General features: G+C 45.0%; 1 protein-coding gene across 1 annotated transcript in view; it reads left to right on the plus strand.

Moving 5' to 3' along the window:
- Nucleotides 1–25,787, plus strand: part of LOC117506417 (dedicator of cytokinesis protein 3-like) — a 544,822-nt gene that overhangs the window by 357,632 nt on the left and 161,403 nt on the right. The window contains exons 15-16 of the mRNA XM_034165920.1: nt 19,058–19,183; nt 21,732–21,856. Coding sequence (XP_034021811.1) covers nt 19,058–19,183; nt 21,732–21,856 — 251 coding nt within the window. The remainder of the gene's footprint in view (nt 1–19,057; nt 19,184–21,731; nt 21,857–25,787) is intronic.

The following is a 25,787-nucleotide window of genomic DNA, read 5'->3' on the forward strand; positions in this document are numbered from 1 at the left end:
GTGCACTGTATGTTTCGGATAGTCTGTGTGCTGTAGAAGAATGACAGAATGAATGAATGAATGAATGAATAAGTTTTATTCAGCACACACACAAACAAAATGCCAACATAAGAATCTCTTACTAACAAAACAAATCAAAAAACAGAAGAAAATACAACAATAACTCAAACGATTTCCCAATTGGGTGCGGTCGAAAGGGCATGGGCTGAAGCAAAAGCTTATAAACGCCCACCCCCTACACTAATTACTATACACATTTAAATACACTCAGAACAAGATAATCATAAAAATAACGTAATTGAAGAGAACAGAACAATCAGTAATATGATGTGCAAATAAACAAAAAAGAACAACAAAAACAGTTAGCTTAATATAGCGTACTATAGTAAGAAATTACATTGTTTTTATAAAGTCTTTTGACAACTACCAATGTACGAGATGAATTAATACTATCAGAACAATTATTCCAGATTCTAACACCTTTTACAGAAATACAATGACTTTTAACAGTAGTTTGAATCTTTCTTCTCTCAAATATCAGTGTTCCTCGCAACTGATAACTGGACTCCCTCATTTTAAACAACTCATGAACATGAAGAGGGAAAGTTTATTTTTAACTTTGTGTATGGTCTGTATCATAAAATAATCCACCAAATCTTGATTTTTTTTTTTTTTTACTCACTTTATTTGGTTTTTAACAGGAATTGCACAGCCATACAACCACTCACAATGTGATACATATAAAACAAACCATACAATTCCCAATCTTGAAATTTCAAAATACACAGACAAGCAAACAATTGGTTTGTTGGTTTGTAAAATGGTTTTTTACTTATAACTCTTATAGCTTTCTTTTGTAACAGAAAAACTGAATTTGTTTTTGTTTCATTGGTTTCAGTTTAGAAGGCTCTGGGTTCAAATCCCACCCCTGCCACATTTCTCCATGTATTGTGGAGTTGCGTCAGGAAGGGCATCCGGCGTAAAACCTGTGCCAATTCAACATGCAGATCCACCTTGGATTTGCTGTGGTGACCCCGAGTGCAAACAAGGGAGCAGCCGAAGGGACTTACTATGTGTTTCCCCAAACTTCAATACAATAGGTCTTATATGGGACAAGTAATGAATGATAAAGCATGACCAACGAATGTTGGGGGAGAAAATATTGTGCTTTTTACAAAACTTTATATTAATTAAATAACTTTTGAAATTTTAGATTTAATATAATTTATGTGAGTTTGCCAACTTAATTTATCATCAATAAAAACGCCAAGAAATTTAGTTTTCAGATACAATTTCAACATCGTTCAGTGATAACTTTCTATTTAAATTCCTGGGCTTATTTCCAAATATAATACACTTTGTCTTACCAAAATGAAGTGACAGTTTATTAGAATCAAACCAATATTTAAAATTTAGTAATTCCCTCTCCATCATTTCCAAAAGTTGTCCCAAATTGTCCACACTACTGAACACAGTCGTGTCATCTGCAAACAAAATACTACGCACAGACTTTGACACCAAACTCATATCAATAACATACAACAAAAACAGCAACGACCCAAAGACTGACCCTTGGGGCACCCTCATGTAATCTTCAATAATTCTGAATTTGTCCCTCCAAAATGGACACACTGATACCTATTAGATAAATAACTAGCTAACCAATCCAGGGCTAATCCTCTAATGCCGTACTTCTGTAATTTGTCCATTAAGAAAGCATGATCTGTGGTATCATATGCTTTCTATAAATCAAAGAAAACCCTTACAGTGTATTGCTTCATCTCTACTGCATTTGTAACTTGTTCAAAAAAAATCAGTTACAGCCAGAGAAGTGGTGCGACTTTTACTAAAACCATACTGCTTTTCACTAATTCAACCTCTTTACAAATATTTTTTCCAGGATTTTAGAAAACTGTGATAACAAAGAAATCGGCCTATAGTTTGAAAAGACATGCTTGTCACCAAATTTAAACAAAGGTATCACCTTAACTACGTATTTTCATTTTAGGGCCCAGTGTTCTGTCGAGATGAGGTGCGTGGCACCTCCGCTCGACAGATAAGTCTGTCGAGATGAGGTGCGTTGTCGAGGTGAGGTTCCTTGCGTAACTGCATATGTGTGCACTGAAAAAATTACTTGACAAAGTTCGCTTATTTTGATGGGCAAGTAAATGTAAAAATTGTTCATCCGAACATAGTAATGTATAAAATCTACTCACTATAAAACGATAAGTATTTTTAACCTGGAGTTAGCTTATTTCGACAGGCAAAATATACATATACATACATTTATGCACCTAACGTAAAATACAGAAAATGTTTTACTTACTAGGCTATAAATACACTGAATACAAGTAATAAAAAAAAAACTTTGACGGGAAAAAAAACAAACAAAATGCACATGCGCAGTTGCACGTAGAGCGAGTTACATCATCTCCCCATGTGCAGTTGCATGGGGCACCTCATCTCGACGGGTGACGTCTTCAAGTCCGGGGTAGAGCGATGTGCGCATGCATGTGCAGTAGCATGACGCACCTCATCTCGACGGGACACCGGTCCCACTGGCGTTTAGGATGATTTGCATATGAATTGCGCACAAAATTGGTTCATATTTGCTAAACAACAATTTGCTAAGATTCTCAAGGGTAAGTAACTTCAGTGAATTTCCTTTTGAAATGTACAGGTTCTTTCTGGTCGTATGCATCAACTAAGACCTGGAAAGTTGCAAAAACCAGCATATGATTGCTGACATCACTCATGAGTATTCCAGCTGTTATATTCCCTGCAGTAGTATTTGTCAGTATATTATCAATAAGTGTTGATGTGTTCGTAGTTATCCTGGTTGGATGTGTGATTACTTAGTGGGGTTTTGTGCATGGGTTATTTGTCTCAGTCATTTCAAATTACTGTTAAAGTTTGGTTTTCACTTCAAAGTTGATGTTAAGGGTCTACAGAACAATTTTGGTCCGAGTGTCAAACACACATATAAAAATGACCTTTACGTTGCTGTCTCTTGTACTTTACTTCACAGCATCGTTGTTTCTCCATGTGGGCTGTTCCCTTAATGATGGTGCGCTTCCACTCAGTGCGGTTTTCGGCAAGGGTCTCCCAGTTGGCATAGTCGATGTTACAGCGATGAAGCGTCGCCCTCAGTTGATTGCGAAATCAACGTTTGGATGCACCTCTGGCTCTTGTGCCTGATTCGAGCTGTGAGAAGAGGATCTGGAGGGGGAGTCGGGTTGCGGGCATTCTTCTGACTTGCCTTGCCCAGCAGAGGCGATTTTGGGCCATCGTGGTCTTGATGCTAGAGAAATTGGCTCGGAGAAGCACAGATTCATTGGAGACATGGTCTTGCCATTTGATCTTCAAGATTGCATGAATTTTCTGCTGTTCCAGCTTTTTTATATCACTCGTATACAGGACCCACAACTCAGAACCATAGAGGAGGGTGGAAAGAACGATGGCTCGGAACACCATGATTTTCATCTGGAGACTAGATTGTGGTTCAGAAATACCTGTTTGGAGAGCTTCCCAAATGCTGCATGTGCGGCACGAATCCTGTAATCAATGTCTTCCTAGGTAGGGGAAGGCTTCTGCAGTCTCAAGGACTTCACCATAGAGTCGTACGTTGCTGGTGTCTGGAGGGGGATGGCCTGGTACTCCCTGCACAAGGATTTTGGTCTTTCCAGTATTGGAGGTAAGCCCAAAGTGAGAGTAGGCACCATCAAAGAGATCTACAGTAGCCTGGAGCGCGGCGACTGTGCCCACAGGGGTCGCATTGTCATCAGCGTACTGTAGCTCCCGTACTGTAACTAAGGTGGCGAGTTGGGCACGAAAGCGCCCACTGTTGAAGAGACCTCCATCCAGCGAAGTCGGATGCCAGGGGCCGTGTCGGGAAGTTCGTGGATCATGGCCCCAAGGTAGAGAGAAAAGAGGGTGGGGGCCAGAATGCAGCCCTGCTTCAAACCAGTAGTGATAGGGAAGGAGTCAGAGATGCTGTTGTTGTCCACGACGCGGCCAGTCATCCCATCGTGAAGGGCCTGTACAAGGTCCGTGAAGTGGTCATGGCAGCCGAAACGTCTCAAGGTTGCCCACATAGCTGGTCTTGGGACACTATCGAAAGCCTTCTCCAAGTCCCGGAAGAGGAAAAGGAGAGGTCTTCGCTGTTCACGGGACTTCTCCTGTAGCAGGCGGGCACAGAAGATCATGTCAGTGGTGCCACGAAATGGCCGGAAGCCGCACTGTGACTCTGGAAGGACCTCTTCAGCGACGGTCAGGAGCCTGTCAAGCAGAATCCGTGCCAAGATATTTCCAGCACTACTGAGGAGGGAGATGCCACGGTATTTTCCGCAGATGGAGCGATCCCCCTTCTTGAAGAATGTAATGTTGGTAGCATCCTTCAGGTCTGCGGGTATGGCTTTTGTCTCCCATATGCGCAGGGTCTTCACGGCTATGCCCCCATGAGAAATGAGTTCCAAGGGGATGTTGTCGGGCCCGGGGGCCTTCCATGCCTTCATGCACTTCAATGCCTTCTGAAACTCAGTGTAGGAGGGAGGGAGTGACATCCAGTGCCTGACAGGGTGTTGGGGTACCTTACGGAGCAAGTCCTCAGCTGTGGTAGATGGACGATTCAGAAGCATCTGAAAGTGTTCCTTCCACCTTTGAAGGATAGCTTGATCATCCGTAAGGGTAGTTGCCCCGTCAGCAGACTGGAGGATGTTAGTACCACCGCGACAGGGACCAAAGATTTCCTTTGTTGCAGCGTAGAAGCACCAGAGGTCTCTGCTGTTAGCGTATGACTGGATCTCCTTTGATTTTTCTTGCCACCACAGGTTCTGCATTTCTCTGACCCTTCGCTGGCACTTCTGCTTTGCATTTTGGAATCATCGCAAGCTGGCACGGGTAGAGCGATTCTCCCATGCAAGGCGAGCAGATCTCTTCTGGTCAATCAGTTTTCGGATATCGGCATCATTTTGATCAAACCAGTCTTGATGGAAATGACTGGAGTAGCCAACTACGTCCTCTGCAGCCTTACTGGTGGTGCCACAGAGAATGGACCAGTCTGCTTCTACTGAATCATGCTGATGTGCCGATGGTGGAGCTTCACTGAGAAGCTCTGTGAGACGATTGGAGTAGTCTTCCTGAATTGCAGGGATCTTCAGCCCCATGACATTAAAGTGACGTGCCCTCATTACCCTGTTGTAGAGGGGGAGGTTCCGCAGATGGAGTCTGAGACGAGCTATCAGGAACCGATGGTCTGTCCAACAATCGTCTGCACCGGGCATGCTGCGGGTCACAAGGACATCGCTGCGGTCACGTAATCGAGTAAGGATATAGTCAAGGATGGTCCAGTGCTTTGACCGCGGGTGTTTCCAGGTGGTTTTGTGACAATTTGGAAGCCGGAAAAGAGTATTAGTGATAGTCAACTCATTTTCAGCACATATGCCAAGAAGGAGAAGCCCGTTGGAGTTGCAGGATCCAAGCCCCTGCTTGCCCAGAATGCCCTCCCAAAGTCTATGGTCACGACCGACTCTGGCATTGAAGTCTCCGAGCACAAGGAGCCTGTCTCTGCTGGGAACAGCTTGGATTGCACTGTTCAGGGCAGCATAGAATGACCCCTTGACGTCATCCTCGGAGTCAAGGGTTGGGGCGTAGACTGAGATCAGAGTCATGTGGTTGCTGTCGGGGAGCGGCACGCGAAGAGTCATAAGACGTTCATTTATGGCGGTTGGGGCCAGGTTATAGCGATTCACCAATGATGTCTTGATCGCAAAGCCAACGCCATGGATCCGTCGCTCTTCAAGATCTTTCCCTTCCAGAAGAAAGTGTAGTTGGCTCCAACTTCAGACAGACTTCCCTCTCCGGCAAGTCTTGTTTCGGAGAGGGCAGCGATATCAGTGTTGAAGCGGTCAAGCTCCCGACTCACAAGGGCAGTGCGTCGGTGTGGTCTATCTGTGTCATCGTGGTCTATGAGGGTCCTCACATTCCATGCTCCCACCGTAAAAGGCTTCAGTTTCCATTTTCTTCTCGTGTTTTGACCGCATAAGTAGGTCCCCACTGGCCGCGGTCTGCCAGTCAGGGGGAGTTGTCGTGACCGATGTTTACCCCACCTTTTCTAGGGGCCTCTCCAATTGGACTGAGCTGCGGTACTCCTAAATAGGCCAGCCCAGTCACGCCTGTAGCTGCCAAACTATCACATCACCACAACTTTTTAGACAGAACGACTTTCTTACAAGCGCCGCCTGTGTGTGGCTCGGGACTAGAGACTCCCAGCTGACCAAGCCTGTCCCTGTCATTCAGAGTACCATCGCCACGGGACTTTTGAATTGAAGATGTGATTCTGACATGAATCACCTTTGCGTGAATTTGTTTAAGGTGGATAGCAGGTTGCATGCCTGGGACCCACACACTTTGAGCACCCACCTTCTCCAGTGGCACCATAGAGGGTGGAGACGTGCTGGTTCTGAATGGGATGCTTCTACTGTTAAAATGTATAATGGAGAAAGTCCCATTTGTACAACCCCAATTCCAATGAAGTTGGGACGTTGTGTAAAATGTAAATAAAAACAAAACAATGCTTTGCAAATCTTCTTCAACCTATATTCAATTGAATACACCACAAAGACAAGATATTTAATGTTCAAACTGATAAACGTTATTGTTTTTGTGCAAATATTTGCTAATTTTGAAATGGATGCCTGCAACATGTTTCAAAAAAGCTGGGACAGTGGTATGTTTACCACTGTGTTACATCAGCTTTCCTTCTAACAACACTCAATAAGCATTTTGGAACTGAGGACACTCATGATTGGATATAAAAGGAGCATTCCCAAAAGTTTCGCCGTTCACAAGCAAAAATGGGGTGAGGATCACCACTTTGTGAACAACTGCATGAAAAAATAGTCCAACCATTTAAGAACAATGTTTCTCAACATTCAGTTGTAAGGAATTTAGGGATTCCATCATCTACCATCCATAATATAATCAGAAAATTCAGAGAATCTGGAGAACTTTCTTCACATAAGCGGCAAGGCCGAAAACCAACATTGAATGACCTTTGATCCCTCAGGTGGCGCTGCATTAAAAACCGACATCATTGTGTAAAGGATCTTACCGTGTGCACTCAGGAACACTTCAGAAAACCATTCAGTCAGTTCACACAGTTCGTTGCTACATCTACAAGTACAAGTTAAAACTCTACCATTGTTACGTGCTGGGCATGTGATTCCTTGCAATTCTTATTTTTGTTTTTTGTTTTTTCCTCCCCTGTTTATTTTTTATGTTAATAACTGTTTGTTGTTGTATCTTTTTGTCTATTGAGTCTTGTGGGTTTTTTTTTTTTTTGGACTATTTTGTGGGAGTTTTATGGGTTTTGTGGACCGTCCCCTCTGTCATCCTATAAATAGGCTTGTCTGCAGGTGCAGCTCTCTCTCTCTCTTTCACTTTCTCCAGCTCACTTTGTGCTGGAGTCTGGGCGTGGCTCCTCAGCACACACAGCCGTCAGCTGTCAGGATGCAGGCTGCAAGCCTTAGGCCTGAGCCTGTCCTGTGTGGGTAGTTTTTAGTTGTTTTACTTTTGGATTTTTCTCCTCTTTTGGGCCTGGTGGGACTGGCTGTCTTTTCGCTTTTCTTTTGATTGGATTTAGGGGTTTTTGCTTTTTTTTTGTTAGTCCGCTGTTTGCAGCGGCTTCTACGGTGCTGTTTGGGGTTGGCCCGCTGCTGCACCTGTTGCTTCTGTTTAGCCGGCCTTCCAGGCCCCAACTTTCTTTTGTAACTTTTGGATTATTTTTGGAACACAGGGAGGTAAGGGTTCTGTTGTGGAACATTAATAAAGAAGTATAACTAAATGAAATAAATCAAGAAGAACAAAGAATCATTTAAAAATTGACTATTTGACTCTTTCCTTCATTGTCTATGTCTCAGTAAATATGTTGTGTCCCTTTAGGTCATAACATATTTATGGGGGCTCATCTAAAACCAAATTTCTCTCTTAGCAGCGAGTTGTGCCCCTGTGTTACTTGTAGTTTATTTTTGATAACTTACTACTTTTCCTACTTTCGCTATTTTTAATACTTTTTAATAGTGCTTTATTGTTTTTATTTGTAGTGGGTGGTACCCTGTGCAAGTGTGCACATGGGAAACCCACTTTTGTAACTCTTGTGATTAGTTTTCTGCTTCTTTCGGCACTATTTGAGACAGCGTGGGGAAATCCCTTTGTCTCCGGCTCCGGACGTCCCATTGTTTACACTCGGGATCAGCTGCTTGGAGTAAGCGACTCTATGTACAGTGGGCCGGGTCCCCACTATGCTGAGCACCTGGACATACCTGCAGACATACGAAGGAGATGGAGAGGCTGCAGGGGCAGCCAGACGAAGTGGAGAAGGACTTATATTCTGTCTGTGGTCATGGGGAATGTAAGGTCTCTCTGCAACAAGACCGAGGAGCTAGCAGCGCTAACCCATTTCCAGAGGCTGTATAAAGGCTTCAGTCTCATGTGCTTCAGGGAGACGTGGTTGGATGAATATGTACCAGACTCTGTTATTAACATGGACGGCTTCATACTTATCCGCACGGACAGGACGTTGGTGGAGAGCGGGAAGAAAAGAGGAGGAGGGCTCGCCGTTTATGTGAGTGAGAGATGGTGCAGCGCAGCTCATGTTCACGTGGATCATGTTCAAGGATCAAATCTGCTCCTTGGACGTGGAACTACTCGCAGTGAGCATGAGGCCATACTATCTCCCATGGGAGTTTGGAAGTGTGATTGCGCTCTGCGCGTATATTCCTCCCTCTGCAGACGCCACCGCTGCCTGTGAGCGGATCCACAGTACAGTGACGCGACTGCAGACACAACACCCCCGCGCCCTCCTCCTCATCACCAGGGACTTTCCTCTCCGCCACCTTCCCCACGTTCACCCAGTACGTCACATGTAAAACCAGGGACAATAGAATACTGGACCGTTTTTTACGCTAATGTGGAGGACGCTTACACCTCCGCCCCCCTCCCCCCGCTCAGACGCTTGGCTCACAATCTCGTCTACCTGCTCACCCAATACACACCCAGGGTGAGAAGAGAGCCAGTGCAGAAAAGGTCAGTGAAACTGTGGACTGAAGAGGCCACTGAGAGGCTGAGGGACTGTTTCAGAAATACAGACTGGAGCATGTTTCAAAACTCTCATGGTGAAGACATCAACGGCCTGACCCAGTGTGTCACTGACGACATGAACTTCTGTGTGGAGAGCACTGTGCCCACCCGGAGGGTACGGTGCTTTCCCAACAACCACCCCTGGGTGACCCCCGAGCTGAAGGTCCTGATGAACCAGAAGAAGAGGGCTTTCACTTCGGGAGGCAGAGAGGAGCAGCCTAGAGTCCAACAGGAACTCTAGTGGAGGATCTGGGCAGCCAAGAAGGAGTATGGAAGGAAGATGGAGGAGCAACTGGCCCAGAACATTGTCAGGAATGTGTGGAGAGGCCTCAAGACCGCCTCCAGATTTGGGCAGGGTGCCAGCAGGACTGCAGATGGAGATTCTTGGTTTGTGGAGGAGCCAAAACAGTTAAAGTAACTGTTTAGCTCCTCTGCCCCCCCGCCTGCTCCTGGCTCTCCACACATCCCCCTCCAGACTATTGTAATTCATTATTATCAGGTTGTCCTAAAAGTTCCCTGAAAAGCCTTCAGTTAATTCAAAATGCTGCAGCTAGAGTACTAACGGGGACTAGAAGGAGAGAGCATATCTCACCCATATTGGCCTCTCTTCATTGGCTTCCTGTTAATTCTAGAATAGAATTTAAAATTCTTCTTCTTACTTATAAGGTTTTGAATAATCAGGTCCCATCTTATCTTAAGGACCTCTTAGTACCATATCACCCCAATAGAGCGCTTCGCTCTCAGACTGCAGGCTTACTTGTAGTTCCTAGGGTTTGTAAGAGTAGAATGGGAGGCAGAGCCTTCAGCTTTCAGGCTCCTCTCCTGTGGAACCAGCTCCCAATTCGGATCAGGGAGACAGACACCCTCTCTACTTTTAAGATTAGGCTTAAAACTTTCCTTTTTGCTAAAGCTTATAGTTAGGGCTGGATCAGGTGACCCTGAACCATCCCTTAGTTATGCTGCTATAGACTTAGACTGCTGGGGGGTTCCCATGATGCACTGAGTGTTTCTTTCTCTTTTTGCTCTGTATGCACCACTCTGCATTTAATCATTAGTGATCGATCTCTGCTCCCCTCCACAGCATGTCTTTTTCCTGGTTCTCTCCCTCAGCCCCAACCAGTCCCAGCAGAAGACTGCCCCTCCCTGAGCCTGGTTCTGCTGGAGATTTCTTCCTGTTAAAAGGGAGTTTTTCCTTCCCACTGTAGCCAAGTGCTTGCTCACAGGGGGTCGTTTTGACCGTTGGGGTTTTACGTAATTATTGTATGGCCTTGCCTTACAATATAAAGCGCCTTGGGGCAACTGTTTGTTGTGATTTGGCGCTATATAAATAAAATTGATTGATTGATCTCCAGCAGCCAGCCCTCCAGTCCCTCTGACGCCCCACCTTCTTCCCCCTCGTCACCTCCACTGCACCCCGGACTTTGTCCCTCCTCTCCCTGGACTGTATTCAGCACCAGCCCACCTCAGCTCACATCTCAGCTCCCCCCTCCCTCCCCCTCACTGTGACTCCGACTAAGGTGAGAGGCCAGCTCCTGCAGCTGAAGCAGAGGAAAGCAGCAGGACCTGATGGGATCTCCCCGAGGCTGCTGAGGACCTGTGCAGATGAGCTCTGTGAGGTCCTCAGCCACATCTTTAACAAAAGCCTCAGCCTGGGGGTGGTCCCCACCCTGTGGAAGACCTCCTGTGAGGTCCCGGTTCCCAAAACACCGCATGCCAAGGAACCAGCCCACACAGACCATTTGCCCTGAACTCCCACCTCATGAAGACCATGGAGCGGTTCATCCTGTCTCACCTTCGCACCGTGGTGAGGGACATCCTGGACCCGCTGCAGTTGGCCTACAGGCCCAACATCGGGATAGATGACGCTGTCATCTACCTGCTGCAGCAGGTGCTCACCCACCTGGAGATCGGCAGGAGCGCTGTGAGAGTCATGTTCTTTGATTTCTCCAGCACTTTCAACACCATCAGACCGGTGCTGCTGCGGGGGAAGCTGGAGGACGCAGGTGTGGATGGACATCTCGCCGCCTGGACCGTCGACTACCTCACTGACTGCTCGCAGTGCATGCGGCTGCGCGGCTGTCAGTCTGAGGTGGTGAGGTGCAGCACCAGGGCCCCCCAGGGCACCGTCCTCTCGCCTTTCCTCTTCACCCTTTACACTTCAGACTTCACCTACAACACAGACAGCTGCCACCTCCAGAAGTTCTCTGATGACTCGGCCATTGTGGGTCGTGTGTCTGAGGGGAACGAGCTGGAGTACCGGTCGGTCATCACAGACTTTGTGGACTGGTGTGAGCGCAACCACTTGTGTCTCAACACCAGTAAGACGAAGGAGATGGTGATCGACTTCAGGACAAAACCACCACTTCACCCACCGGTGAACATCCAGGGGGAGGACATAGAGACCGTGGACAGTTTCAAATACCTTGGTGTTCACCTCAACAACAAACTGGACTGGACTCACAACACTGACACCCTGTACAAGAAAGGCCAGCGTCGCCTCCACCTCCTGAGGCAGCTTCTTCAGTGACAGACTGAGGCAGCCTCATTGCAAGAAGGAACGATACCGCAGGTCATTCCTCTCTGCTGCTGTCAGACTGTACAATAACACTGTGAAATAACCACATGCAATAATATGTCCACAAATCACGTGCAGTAACAACTTGCTTACAAATCCCAGCACTAGTGTCACCTTATCACATCTAAATTCCACTTCACATATTGTAAATAAGATGCTCCTATTTTTTTTATTCCAATCATATTTCTATATGCGTATATATTCTATTTCTACATCATTTTCTTATTTTATTGTATTGTTACAAGTATTATTATTGCTTATCCTTGCACACGCTGTTTGATGCACATTTTCCTCTACTCGCACTCATCTTGTGTGTTTTTTAAGAGCTGATGTAACGTGAATTTCTCTACTGTGAGATCAATAAAGTCTTATCTCTTACTATGGGGGGCTTGTCTAAAAACTAATTTTCCTTTAGCATCGAGTCGTGCCTTTGTTACCTGTAGTATTTTGGTAATTTTTGGATGTGTTATTTTGTTTTTTTGTGACACATTTCTGGGCTTTTCGTTGAGACTTGTGCTGAGTTTATGGGAATATTGTTTTTTTTTCCTCAAGTAAGTTGAAGTTAGAGTTTGAGAGCATTTGTTGTGAAATTCGTTAAGTTGTGGGGTGTATGCCTTTCTAGTGAGCGGAAAAATTTGTTTGGACGTTGTGCATTTAAGATGTTGTTCAATTTGGACGAATTTGATAAGGCGCCCACTTTGGAAGGGTTTCACAAGTGTTCTAGGGACAATTTGTTGGTAATTGCTGATCATTTTGAAGTTCCGGTTTCGGAAAAGGTCGGGAAGGCGTTTATCAAGTCTGAACTGTTAGCTGGGTTGGTTGAGCGAGGGATTTTTCCTGCTTCTTTGGTTCCAGGAAGTTCACGGTTAGTTTCTGATATTGAGGAAGCTGCTGGCGTCAACGAACTGGATGTTGAGTTACAGTGTCTGAGTTTGGAATGGAAGAAGGTTGAATTGGAACAAATAAGAGTCGAACAGGTGGCTCAAGTTTGGTTGTGCGAACTGGAGTTGGAATTGGCGAGACAACAGGAGCGATCTCAGATCACAGGTTTTGATGTGAGTAAGAATATTTGTTTGGTTCCACTGTTTAATAAGCAGGATGTTAAGTATTTTATCATTTTTGAGAGTATTGCTGAAGCACTTAAGTGGCCTAGAGAGACGTGGACATGATTGTTACAGTGTAGTCTGGTTGGTAAAGCGCAGGAGGCTTATGCGTCAGTGTCTGCTGCTGACAGCCCTTGATTATGCTAAAGTGAAAACTGCCATCCTTCAGGTGTATGAATTAGTACCAGAGGCTTATCGTTAGAAATTTTGTAAGCTTAGGAGAAAATATTAACATGGGCTGAGCATGTAGACCATGTAGGTTCAGTCTTTGCATGTCTGAGTGAGACAATCTTGTGAATTTGGTCAAGCGACAGTGACCTATCTTTGGAAAATGGTGGGAAGAGGTCAGGTGCGCCCTGTTCAGACTAAGGTGGAGGCTATTTTAGCTGTCCCTGTTCCCACCACTCGTACAGAGTTGCGTCAGTATTTGGCGATGATGGGGTACTATAGGGGGTTTTGTAAAAATTTGTCTTGACACATCACAACCTGCTCGTGTTCCTGTCCTGCATGCGTAATAAGAATCGCAGGGTGATGAATTGGTTCCAGGCCCCAACTTTCTTTTGTAACTTTTGGATTCTTTTTGGGACACGCGGAGGTAAGGGTTCTGTTGTGGAACATTAATAAAGAAGTCTAACTAAATGAAATAAATCAAGAAGAACAATCATTTAAAAATGTATAAAAATTGAATATTTAACTCTTTCCTTCGTTGTCTGTGTCTCAATAAATATGTTGTGTCCCTTTGGGTCGTAACAACCATGCTAAGCGAAAGCCATACATCAACAACATCCAGAAACGCCGCCGCCTTCTCTGGGCCCGAGCTCATTTGAAAAGGACAGACACAAAGTGGAAAAGTGTGCTGTGTTCTGAGTCCACATTTCAAATTGTTTTTGGAAATCATGAATCATTGTCCTCTGTACAAAAGAGGAAAAACACCATCCAAATTGTTACCAGTGCAAAGTTCAAAAGCCAGCATCTGTGATGGCATGGGGGTGTGTTAGTGCCCATGGCATGGGCAACTTACATATCATTGATGGCACCATCAGTGCTGAAACAGACATCCAGGTTTTGGAGCAACACACGCTGCCATCCAAGCAACGTCTTTTTCAGGGACGTCCCTGCTTATTTCAGCAAGACAATGCCAAGACACATTCTGCACGTGTTACAACACCCTTTGTAGTAAGAGTGCGGGTACTAGACTAGTCTGCCTGCAGTCCAGACCTGTCGCCCATTGAAAATGTGTGGCGCATTAAGTGCAAAATACGACAGTGGAGACCCGGGACTGTTGAAGAACTGAAGTCGTACATCAAGCTAGAATGGGAAAGAATTCCACCTACAAAGCTTCAACAATTAGCTTCTTCAGTTGCCAACGCTTGAGTGTTGTTAGAAGGAAAGGTGATGTAACATAGTGGTAAACATACCACTGCACTGTTCCAGCTTTTTTGAAATGTGTTGCAGGCATGCATTTCAAAATGAGCAAATATCCATCCATCCATCCATCCATCCATCCATCCATCCATCCATCCATTTTCTTCGGCTTTATCCGGAGTCGGGTCGCGGGGGCAGCAGCTCAAGCAAAGCCGCCCAGACCTCCCGATCCACACACACCTCCTCCAGCTCCTCCGGGGGAACCCCAAGGCGTTCCCAAGCCAGCCGAGAGATGTAGTCCCTCCAGCGTGTCCTGGGTCTTCCCCGGGGCCTCCTCCCAGTGGGACGTGCCAGGAACACCTCTCCAGCGAGGCGTCCAGGGGGCATCCAGAAAAGATGCCCGAGCCACCTCAACTGACTCCTTTCGACATGGAGGAGCAGCGGCTCGACTCCGAGTTCCTCCCGAGCTCCTCACCCTATCTCTAAGGGAGCGCCCAGCCACCCTGCGGAGGAAACTCATCTCGGCCGCTTGTACTCGCGATCTCGTTCTTTCGGTCATGAGCCAAATCTCATGACCATAGGTGAGGATCGGAACGTAGATCGATTGGTAAATCGAGAGCTTTGCCCCCCTACTCAGCTCTCTCTTCACCACGACAGTCCGATACAGCGACCGCGTCACTGCAGATGCTGCACCAATCCGTCTATCGATCTCACGCTCCATCCGTCCCTCACTCGTGAACAAGGCCCCGAGATACTTAAACTCCTCCACTTGAGGCAAGGACACTCCACCGACCTGAAGAGGGCAAAGCACCTTTTTCCGGTCGAGAACCATGGCCTCGGATTTGGAGGTGCTGATCTTCATCCCGGACGCTTCACACTCGGCTGCAAACCTCCCCAGTGCACGCTGAAGGTCCTGATTTGACGAAGCCAACAGAACCACATCGTCCGCAAACAGCAGAGACGAGATTCTGTGGGTCCCAAACCAGACCCCCTCTACACCCTGGCTGCGCCTAGAAATTCTGTCCATAAAAATAATGAACAGAACCGGTGACAAAGGGCAGCCCTGGCAGAGGACAACGTGCACTGGAAACAGGTTTGACTTACTACCGGCAATGCGAACCAAGCTCCTGCTGCGGTTGTACAGGGACCGGATAGCCCTTAGCAAAGGACCCCGGACCCCGTACTCCCGGAGCACTCCCCACAGGGTGCCCCGAGGGACACGGTCGAATGCCTTCTCCAGATCCACAAAACACATGTGGACTGGTTGGGCAAACTCCCATGAACCCACGAGCACCCGATGAAGCGTGTAGAGCTGGTCCAGTGTGCCGCGACCAGGACGAAAACCACACTGCTCCTCCTGAATCCGAGGTTCGACCATCGGTCGAATTCTCCTCTCCAGTACTCTGGAATAGACCTTACTGGGGAGGCTGAGGAGTGTGATCCCCCTATAGTTGGAACACACCCTCCAGCCCCCCTTCTTAAACAGAGGGACCACCACCCCGGTCTGCCAATCCAGAGGCACTGTCCCCGATCATCACGCGATGTTGCAGAGGCGTGTCAGCCAAGACAGCCCCACAACATCCAGAGACTTAAGGTACTCAGGACGGATTTCATCCACCCCAGGAGCCTTGCCACCGAGGAGCTTTCTAACCACCTCGGTGACTTCGGCCTGGGTAATGGATGAGTCCGCCTCCGAGTCCCCAGTCTCTGCTTCCTCTTCGTAAGACGTGACGATGGGATTGAGGAGATCCTCGAAGTACTCCTTCCACCACCCGACAACATCCCCAGTCAGGGTCAACAGCTCCCCACCAGCACCGTAAACAGTGCTGGTGGAGAGCTGCTTCCGCCTCCTGAGGCGCCGGACGGTTTGCCAGAATCTCTTCGAGGCCGACCGATAGTCCTCCTCCATAGCCTCCCCGAACTCCTCCCAGACCCGAGTTTTTGCCTCTGCGACCGCACGGGCTGCGGCACGCTTGGCCTGCTGGTACCTGTCAGCTGCCTCTGGGGTCCCACCTACCAACAAAGATAAGTAGGACTCCTTCTTCAGCTTGATGGCATCCCTTATTTCCGGTGTCCACCACCGGGTTCGGGGATTGCTGCCATTACAGGCACCAGAGACCTTGCGACCACAGCTACGAGCAGCCGCATCGACAATGGAGGTGGAGAACATGGTCCACTCGGACTCCATGTCTCCAACCTCCCCCGGGATCTGGGAGAAGCTCTCCCGGAGGTGGGAGTTGAAGACCTCGCTGACAGAGGGTTCCGCCAGTCATTCCCAGCAGACCCTCACAATACGTTTGAGCCTGCCAGGTCTTACCGGATTCCTACCCTCCCAGTGGATCCAGCTCACCACCAGGTGGTGATCAGTCGACAGCTCTGCCCCTCTCTTCACTCGAGTGTCCGAGACATGTGGCCGAAGGTCAGATGATGCGACTACAAAGTCGATCATCGACCTCCGGCTCAGGGTGTCCTGGTGCCACGTGCACTTATGGACACCCTTGTGCTCGAACATGGTGTTCGTGATGGACAAACTGTGACTAGCACAGAAGTCCAACAACTGAACACCACTCGGGTTCAGATCGGGGAGGCTGTGCTTCCCGATCACCCCCCTCCAGGTCTCACTGTCGCCGCTCACGTGGGCGTTGAAATCCCCCAGGAGAACAATGAAGTCCCCAGTTGGAGCGCTATCTAGTACCCCTCCCAGGGACTCCAGGAAGGTCGGGTACTCTGCACTGCTGCTCGGCCCGTAGGCCGAGACAACGGTGAGAGACCTGTCCCCGACCCGAAGGCGTAGGGACGCGACCCTCTCGTTCACTGGAGTGAACTCCAACACTTGGCGACTGAGCTGGGGAGCAATAAGCATTGCGACCCCAGCTCTCCGCCTCTCCCCGTGGGCGACGCCAGAAAAATGAAGCGTCCAGCCCCTCTCCAGGAGTTGGATACCAGAGCCCGAGCTGTGCGTGGAGGTGAGCCCGACTATCTCTAGTCGGTATCTCTCAACCTCCCGCACAAGCTCAGGCTCCTTCCCCCCTAGCGAGGGGGCTGTGAGCATGGACCGGGCTGCCGGGCCACCCGCCCTCGACCGCCACCCAATCCTCTCAGCACCCGACCCCCATGGCCCCCTCTGCAGGTGGTGAACCCACAGGAGGGCAGGCCCACGTCACTCTTTCGGGCTGAGCCCGGCCGGGCCCAATGGGCTAAGGCCCAACCACCAGGCGCTTGCGCGCGAGCCCCAACCCCAGGCCTGGCTCCAGGGTGGGACCCCGGCTCCGCCATACCGGGCGATGTCATGGTCCTTGATCTTTTACTGGTCATGGAGGTTCTGAATGAGCAACAATGAGCAAATATTAGCAATGAATATGAGCAATAATAGCACAAAAACAATGAAGTTTATCAGTTTGAACATTAAATATATTGTCTTTGTGGTGTATTCAATTGAATATAGATTAAAGAGGATTTGCAAATCATTGTATTCTATTTTTATTTACATTTTACACAACGTCCCGACTTCATTGGAATTGGGGTTGTAACAGGATAATCCTTCAGTTGTTCTTCAGTAAAGTAGCTACACTGATTAATATTTTCAAGAAATAAAACAGTCAAGATAAATATTGTCAAAGTTGTGAAATCCATGTTCAGTATCTTCAAAATGTTTTTAAATTAAGCGGCTGAGCAGGAATTTCATCATCAGATGAAGAAAAACAGTCTAAGATTAGACACTGATTTTATGTAAGGATGTCACCGTTTAGTTTCCTTGTTTGCACCTTTCTTCAATTATACTTCTCCAGATCTTGTTCTTCTCTAATACAGTGTTTTAGCTTCTTCTGGTGACTCGTATACTTTAATGTAAATTTTACAGTTTGATGCCCATGTAGCCTGTATCTTGTTTAGCTTTTTCATACATCAGGCCTGTCTTGCAAGATCTGAGTTTTTGTTTTGTTTTGTTTTTTTTTTGGTTAGATGTTAATTAATATACACATTCGTTCCTTTTAGGGTTTTTTTTTTTTTTTTTGCTTGCTTGAGAACAGCAATCTTTTGTTTTCTATTTACAAACCTCAGGATTGTAGTTTTTAATGTATTTTGACGTCTCTGGGGTAGAAGGTGACAGGTTTCAATGTCTCTTGAATTTATTCATATTCCTTTTTCATTCAATAAAGAAATCACCTGCTCCTCCACAGATTGAATGTCCATCTCTGTGGGGTCCCCTCCTGATGCCACAGCTCTCGCATAGGTCCGAGGTTTTATGTCCAGGCCTGTAATAATGAGGCCATTTATTCGAGCAGAATGCTCAAGTTCTGCAATATGCTTATCCATGAGTTTCATTGTCTTGTCCTTGTCATTCTCCTTTTGTAGAACTGCAATTTGCTTCGTTAGTTCCAGTATTTTATCTTGTTGCAATTAAATAACTTTCAATTGATTAGATACCTCTTTGATTCTGTTAATTTGCACTGTCATTTCATTTAACATTTTTCTGATTTGCTCCAATTCTTCCTCCAAAACAGCAGTCCCCTTTGATTTGGGCCCCATAACTAAATATGAGAAAAAAAAAAAAAATCATACACTCGCTTCTTTTACACAAACTAGCTGCTGCTGCCGCTACCAGAATGCAGCCCAATGGAGAATGCAGAAGAGGCTTTATTTCTAGCTTGAAAACAAGTAGCTGTCGCCTTGGTGGCCTCCAAATCTTGGCTTTGGAAAGAAAAATAACTGCCGGACGTGCTTTCAACAACTGCTGAATCCCGTTTTGCTTGTTTTGTAGCCTAAAGTCTTTCAATTTTGTTCTTTATTTTGTCTGCTTTCTCAGTTCCTCTCCCCCTTTAAATTATTATATATATATTATTTTATTTCTGTCCTGCCTCGTCTGGGCCCCCTGCAGGTCTCATCATCTCCTTGCAGCTACTGCGTGGTGACATGGCGCAGATCCGCCGAGAGAACCCACTCATCTTCAGCAGGGGCGTGGCCATCACCCGCAAGCTGGGCTTCCCTGATGTCATCATGCCAGGTGGGTCACATATTCAGTCGCATGCAGACCCGTCGTGGAGCTTGTAGGCCTGTCAGGATTTATTTAGGTTCTCAAGGCATTGTGGGAAAACAGGTGGCAGTGAGTTGTCTCAAACTGTGAGGAGACAAAAGGAACGCTCATTCCTTATTGCTTACTGCGCCGTCTCACACACACGCTGCATAATTTGGCACAACAGGACGAGTATCTTATACAGTACTGTATAAGACTTAGGCACATTTAATTCATCATAAATCATTAAAAATGATGAAAACCTAACAAATACTCATAAATAAATGGAATATGTGATGAATTTCAACTTCGATGATAATCAATATGAACATTGGTTCTATGTAATTATGATTTTTCAGTATATAAGATACACCAAAGTATAAGTCTTATGACCTCAAAAACTATTTTAAGAAAATTACAGATTTTACAGTCATTTTAATATTGCATGATCATTTGCAACTGTGTTTGTGTCGTGTTGTATTGGCCAGTACACTTAAAGAAATGATTATGGAATAAAAAAAAAAAAAAAACTCACATTCACTTTTTTGGAACTAATTTTGTGTTGACATGCCAAATAAAAAGGACGTGGGGCATCAAACTCTGGGATGCCTAACAGTTTTGCACAATATTGTATATTTCCTTATGTTAAATCCATTCATTCATCTTCTACGGCTTAGTCCAATTAAGGGTCGCGGGGGGCTGGAGCCTATCCCAGCAGTCATACAGCGTGAGGCGGGGTACACCCAGGACAGGACGCCAGTCTGTCACAGGGCCACAAACAGACAAACAAGCACAGACACACCCACACACACACACCTACAGACAATTTAAAGACTCCAGTCCACCTAACCCGCATGTCTTTGGATGTGGGAGGAAACCGGAGTATCCGGAGGAAACCCACGCACACACAGGGAGAACATGCAACATGCACACAGAAAGGCCACGGGAATTGAACCCACGACCTTCTCGCCGTGAGGCAACAGTGCTAACCACTAATCCACCATGCTGCCCCCTTATGTTAAATCATTGAGTTATAATAAAAAATGTAGAATTTTTCTACATTTCAAATTGTGGCATTAAACAGTCATTTTGCATCAGTGCAATCAGGCGGGAGATTTAAAATTGATTTTCCTGTTTTCTGGTCAGTTTGGCAACTTGTTGCTGCTAAATATGGTCATGTTTGCTGACTGCAACTACAAATCCTTTCGCACCACAAAGTGAAGTGTTGTTGGGGGGATATGACTAAAAATTGTGGGCAGTGTTAGAGAAATACAATTTTCCTCAGACCGTCCTCACTCTGATCTTTCAGTTCCATGAGGACACAAGCAAGAGTCACAATTAAATCAGTGAAGTGCAGTCGGAGCCCTTCATTATGAAGTCTGTGGTTAAGCAGGGCTTTGTCCTCGGACTCGTCATGTTTAACATCTTTATCTTCACCATGACACTGCCTTCCAGAGGTGAGTTCAACTGAGACAACATTGTCCCAATCACTTACCGGTTTGGTGGGAGCCTCTTCAACTTGTGAAGGCTCAAAGTGAAGACAGAAAAATGTGACCTGCTGTAAACGACAAGCTTGTGTATGCTGATTACTGTGCCATTCGGTCTTATCTCCAAAAATTGCTGCAGCATGTCATCATTATGCATGATTACTTCAGAGCTGCTCTTAAGATCAACCCAACCAAGACCAAGGTCCTCCAATGTCCTGAAGAGTGTTCTCCAACCGATATCTTCATCATTGAATTCCAGTTGAGGAACACCCATCACTTCGAATACCTCAGGAGATTTATCTCCAACTCTGGCATCATTGACATGGAGATGAACCACTGCTTATATGCTGGTTCTGCACCGAAATGTAGCGTGCAGTGTGCCTCTCCATGGTCCTGTACTGTGCCAAGTCGTGGCCCCTTTACCAATGCCATGTCCAACAGCTGGAGAAGTTCCACATCAGATGTCTCCAGCACATCTTGGGAGTGACCTGGGAGGACAGAGTGCAGCATGTAGAGAACCTGGCTCATGCTGATTGAGGCACCTGAAGTGGCTTTGACCTGTCAAATCTAATACCAGGAAACCACCTTCCAGAGGTGATGGTGTTTGGCGAGTCAAAGCAGGGCCAGGATTCGCATGGAGGGCTGAAAAAGCACCATTACCACCACATCAAGGAGGTTTTGCTCACCTGCACCTCAGACCCCAAGCATCTTGAGGATGTGGCTTCAGACCTAACAACCTGGGCCAAGACTATCACCCAGGGTGTCGGACATTTAGAGTAGGAAAGAAATCATCAAAGAGAGCTGAGAAAGTAGAGAAGACACCAACGGCAACCACAGCAAACCCAGCGTGGTGCGCTCTTCAGGCACGACAAGACACACCGATGACAAAAGGATGCCATCGTCATCTATCGATGGTCCACCACAAACAAGGAGTAAAAATATTTGACTAATCTTTAATCCTCAAACAATCCACGTTTGCCAGGGTCACATCTCACTCCATCAGTTAATGTGCTGAACAAATAAAAACATTTTGGTATTTGTTTCTCATGCAGGCGACGTCCGTAACGACCTGTACCTGACGCTGGAACGAGGAGACTTTGAAAGAGGAGGAAAGAGCGTTCAGAAGAACATTGAAGTCACCGTTTATGTGATCTACGCAGACGGAGAGATTCTGAAGGTATGGTTTGTTCTCGACTCCACATCGTAATAAGATCAATAGAATCCATAAAGCTGCCGTGGATAAAGAATGTGACGGCAGAAAGCAAGAAAAAGAATCACCTCGGTGCATAAATTAGGTGAAGTGTTTTTAAAGTACTAAAAGGTGATGCAGTTATAAAGGCCGCAGGATTTCTGTGCCATTATACGTTATTCCAGACACTGAAATGATTATCTTAACGATGCACATTTTTTATAAATGTAAATGAAACAAATTGGATGCATGAAAAAATGGATATCACCATTATTAATTACTATTATTCATGTGGTATGGGGTCATTTTCCACCTTGGCAGAGGAATTAATTTTAACACCTCACATTATTTGTTAATATAAATAATAAATAAATGGCACTTGGTGCGTATGTGAGGTGTGCCCTCCTTTGGAAACATGACTCATGATAATGAAGCATTTCATTGGCTGTTAAACATGCTGACTGATCATAAGGCAGAACCTACTGTTATTTGTTGTCAATTTAACATGCTCAGCAATAATTTCTGAATTTGACCTCTGTGACCTTGAAAAATAGGTCAAGGTTAGTCATATGTAAACTTATCCATGGGCATCACGAGTGACCTATCTCCCAAATTTGGAAAGTGGGTCGTAATTTGTTGTCAAGTAATAGTGTTCACACTGATTTCATTAGGTGACCTCTGTAACCTTAAAAAGTATGTCAGGGCAACCCATATGCAAACTCATCTGAGGTTGTCATAAGAGGCACCTAATACACCAGGTTCCGTGGGCCTACTGTCATTTTTTTCTCAGGTTATTGCGTTCAAAAGAAAATCAATTGCTCCCAATTGATCAATCAATTGCTATTATGCTCCCCCAGAGGAGGGCATAATACTTCTACTAATAATAATAATATAAACAATAGGCTGATTTTTTTTTTTTTTAAGTTAACTTGCAATCCTGAAACAAAAATTTTGAGAAAGACAAATGTCTTGATTTTTTTCAAATTTAAATTTGAATCCCAACATTAAGAAAACATATTTTCAGAGAACAAATGCAGCGTGGTGGCCAAGCATTTAGTGCAGTGGCTTCCAAAACTCCTGGTTCAAGACCACTCCTGTCTATTCTCCAAGAAATGTGGAGTTGCATTAGGAAGGGTGTCCGGTGTAAAACTTGTGCCAAATCAACATGTAGATCTGCTCCGGTGATCCCCAAATGAAAAAGTTAGAAGCCAAAAGAACTTACTTTAGAAAAACAAAACAAAAGATAAGAGAGATAAAAATTCTTTATTGGCACATTGGCAACAGCTTCCTATAGCACCAATAGTATAATTTCTATTTAAAGATTACAGCACACAGAAATATTTGGTAGTCATTTCCCTGATGTGCAACAGTGCAATACAAAGTAAACACAAAATACATCATACAAATATTGTCCTTCACATGAATATTTCACGCCCATGTTACAGAAGAAATTATAAAATAAAGATTTAGCAGGTCAACATATCACGTTTGCATGGATACAGTTTGAATTAAATTCATTCCAAAGACAGAATTTAATTTGTGTGAAATAACTTGAATAACGTCAACTGACAACGAATTCCATTGAAAACATGATATAATGAGATCAGACTTACCAAGGTATTAACTTTTTTGTATAACCTGATTAAAAAAAGTCTGGGCAGCCATTTTGAATTTATTCCTGATAAACTTTAAATCATCTCCCTGCAGCAGAACAAAGTTTCCATCCACTTCTTTGTAGTTTCAACACGACACAGAGTTCACAGTAACATCAAAACCAAAAGTGTTGGGTTTATATTTTTGTTGAGTATATATATATATATATATATATATATATATATATATATATATATATATATATATATATATATGGGTGATTCTTAGACTACGGGCACTTATGTCCTTTGATCATATTGTATGAAAAACAGAAAAAAGGGGAAATTTCACACTTTTATAGTTATCTTTACAATGAAAGTGTGTTAAGAAATTTGTTCTAGTAGTCTATGATGACTTTTTCACCTTTTTTCAGCATCATTATATGCAAATATTGCCGTTTTGTGCTTGTCCCACACCCAGACTTTTGATCTTCAATGATAAAAATGAATGGTAAAGAAACGTTTTTTCTATTGTTTTAACATATCTCTGAATAAAATATCAGTAAAATAATCAAAACATAATTGGGGTATTCAATGTCATACAACTGTTGTGATTTTTTTTTTTTTACAAAATGTAGTTGTCCCACACTATTGCCGTAATTTCCACCACAACACTGTAATGTCCCTAAACAGTTTGTATAAAAGATTGTTTTGGTAGTTTCTATGGAGATAAACAGTGACATCAGAGCACGTATATAGCGCCAAATCACAACAAACAGTTGCCCCAAGGCGCTTTATATTGTAAAGCAATGGTGTGGTGGAAATTACATTTACAAGGCCAATAGTGCCCGTAGTTAAAGAATCACCCATATTATATATATATATATATATATACACACACATACACACACATATGTACATACACACATAAAAAAGCAGCAGTTACACCTTGGAACTGTATATTACACATAACAATAATAGCAACAACAACAGAACATAACATCCCAGTATTGGGCAGGTTCCAGTATGGAAAGTACAGTTAAATGATCTACCCTCCCATATATTATGCAAACACCTGTGTAGGAACGTATAACGACTCCTGTTGATCATATCAAGATAGAGGTAGAACGTTGAACCTGCCACCCCCCCACAAAGAAACACAGCTAAGGCACACACAGTAGTCAGCAGGCTTGTCGATCTTCAGATCTTGAGCTACTCATGTGTCACGGGCCTATTCCAAAGTCGTATTTTACAACACATGCGAGTCGTGAAAGTAGGTCAGAAAGGATCCCCAAGTCTTATAGAATTTGCCCTCAGTGCCTTTCAATGAAAAACGCATCTTTTCTAGAGCAAGACAGCGCATAATGTCCCTCAGCCATTGAGTGTGTGTGGGCGAGGTCGCCTCCCTCCACCTAAACAGAATGGCCCGCCTGGCCAAAAGGAGGGAGAAGGAGACCATGTGGCGCTCCGCAGAAGTCAGTCGGGGGTCGTCAGGCCCAAAGGTACCAAATAAAGCCATCATAGGATTTGGATAGAGTTCATGCTTCAGGATATTTCAAAGAGTGTGAAAAATCTCACTCCAAAAGATTTGTAAGTGGGGGAACAACCAATACATGTGGAAGAGGGTGGCATCGCCTAATTTACATTCGACACAGGTGGGGTAACGTCAGGATATATGCTAGCTAATTCAAACTTTGATCTGTGAGTTCTATGAACCACTATGAATTGCATTAGGCAGTGTCTTGCACACAGTGACGATTTATGAATCGAGTTTGGGATCAAGTCCCAGCGGTCAGTGGATATTGAACATCCTAGGTCCTGTTCCCACGCCTTTCTGGTCCTGTCCAGTGTCAAATGCCAAAGTGCGATAATGTTCCGGTACAGTTTAGAGAGTGCGCCCTTCAAGGTTGGATTAAAGGAGAGAAATGTGTCAATTGGATTAGCACCCGGTTTATTGGGAAAGCATGATAAGGTACATCGCCTAAAATCTCTGACCTGTAAATAATGAAAAAAGTGCGTTTTGGGCAAGTAGAATTTCTGAGAGAGTTCCTCAAAAGAAGAAAAACTGCTGCCCTTGAATACAACTCCTGGCAAAAATTATGGAATCACCGGCCTCGGAGGATGTTCATTCAGTTGTTTAATTTTGTAGGGGAAAAAAAGCAGATCACAGACATGACACAAAACTAAAGACATTTCAAATGGCAACTTTCTGGTTTTAAGAAACACTATAAGAAATCAGGAAAAAAAAATTGTGGCAGTCAGTAACGGTTACTTTTTTAGACCAAGCAGAGGGAAAAAAATATGGAATCACTCAATTCTGAGGAATA

Source organism: Thalassophryne amazonica, chromosome 3 (genome assembly GCF_902500255.1).
Source record: "Thalassophryne amazonica chromosome 3, fThaAma1.1, whole genome shotgun sequence".
Taxonomy (NCBI): Eukaryota; Metazoa; Chordata; class Actinopteri; order Batrachoidiformes; family Batrachoididae; genus Thalassophryne; species Thalassophryne amazonica.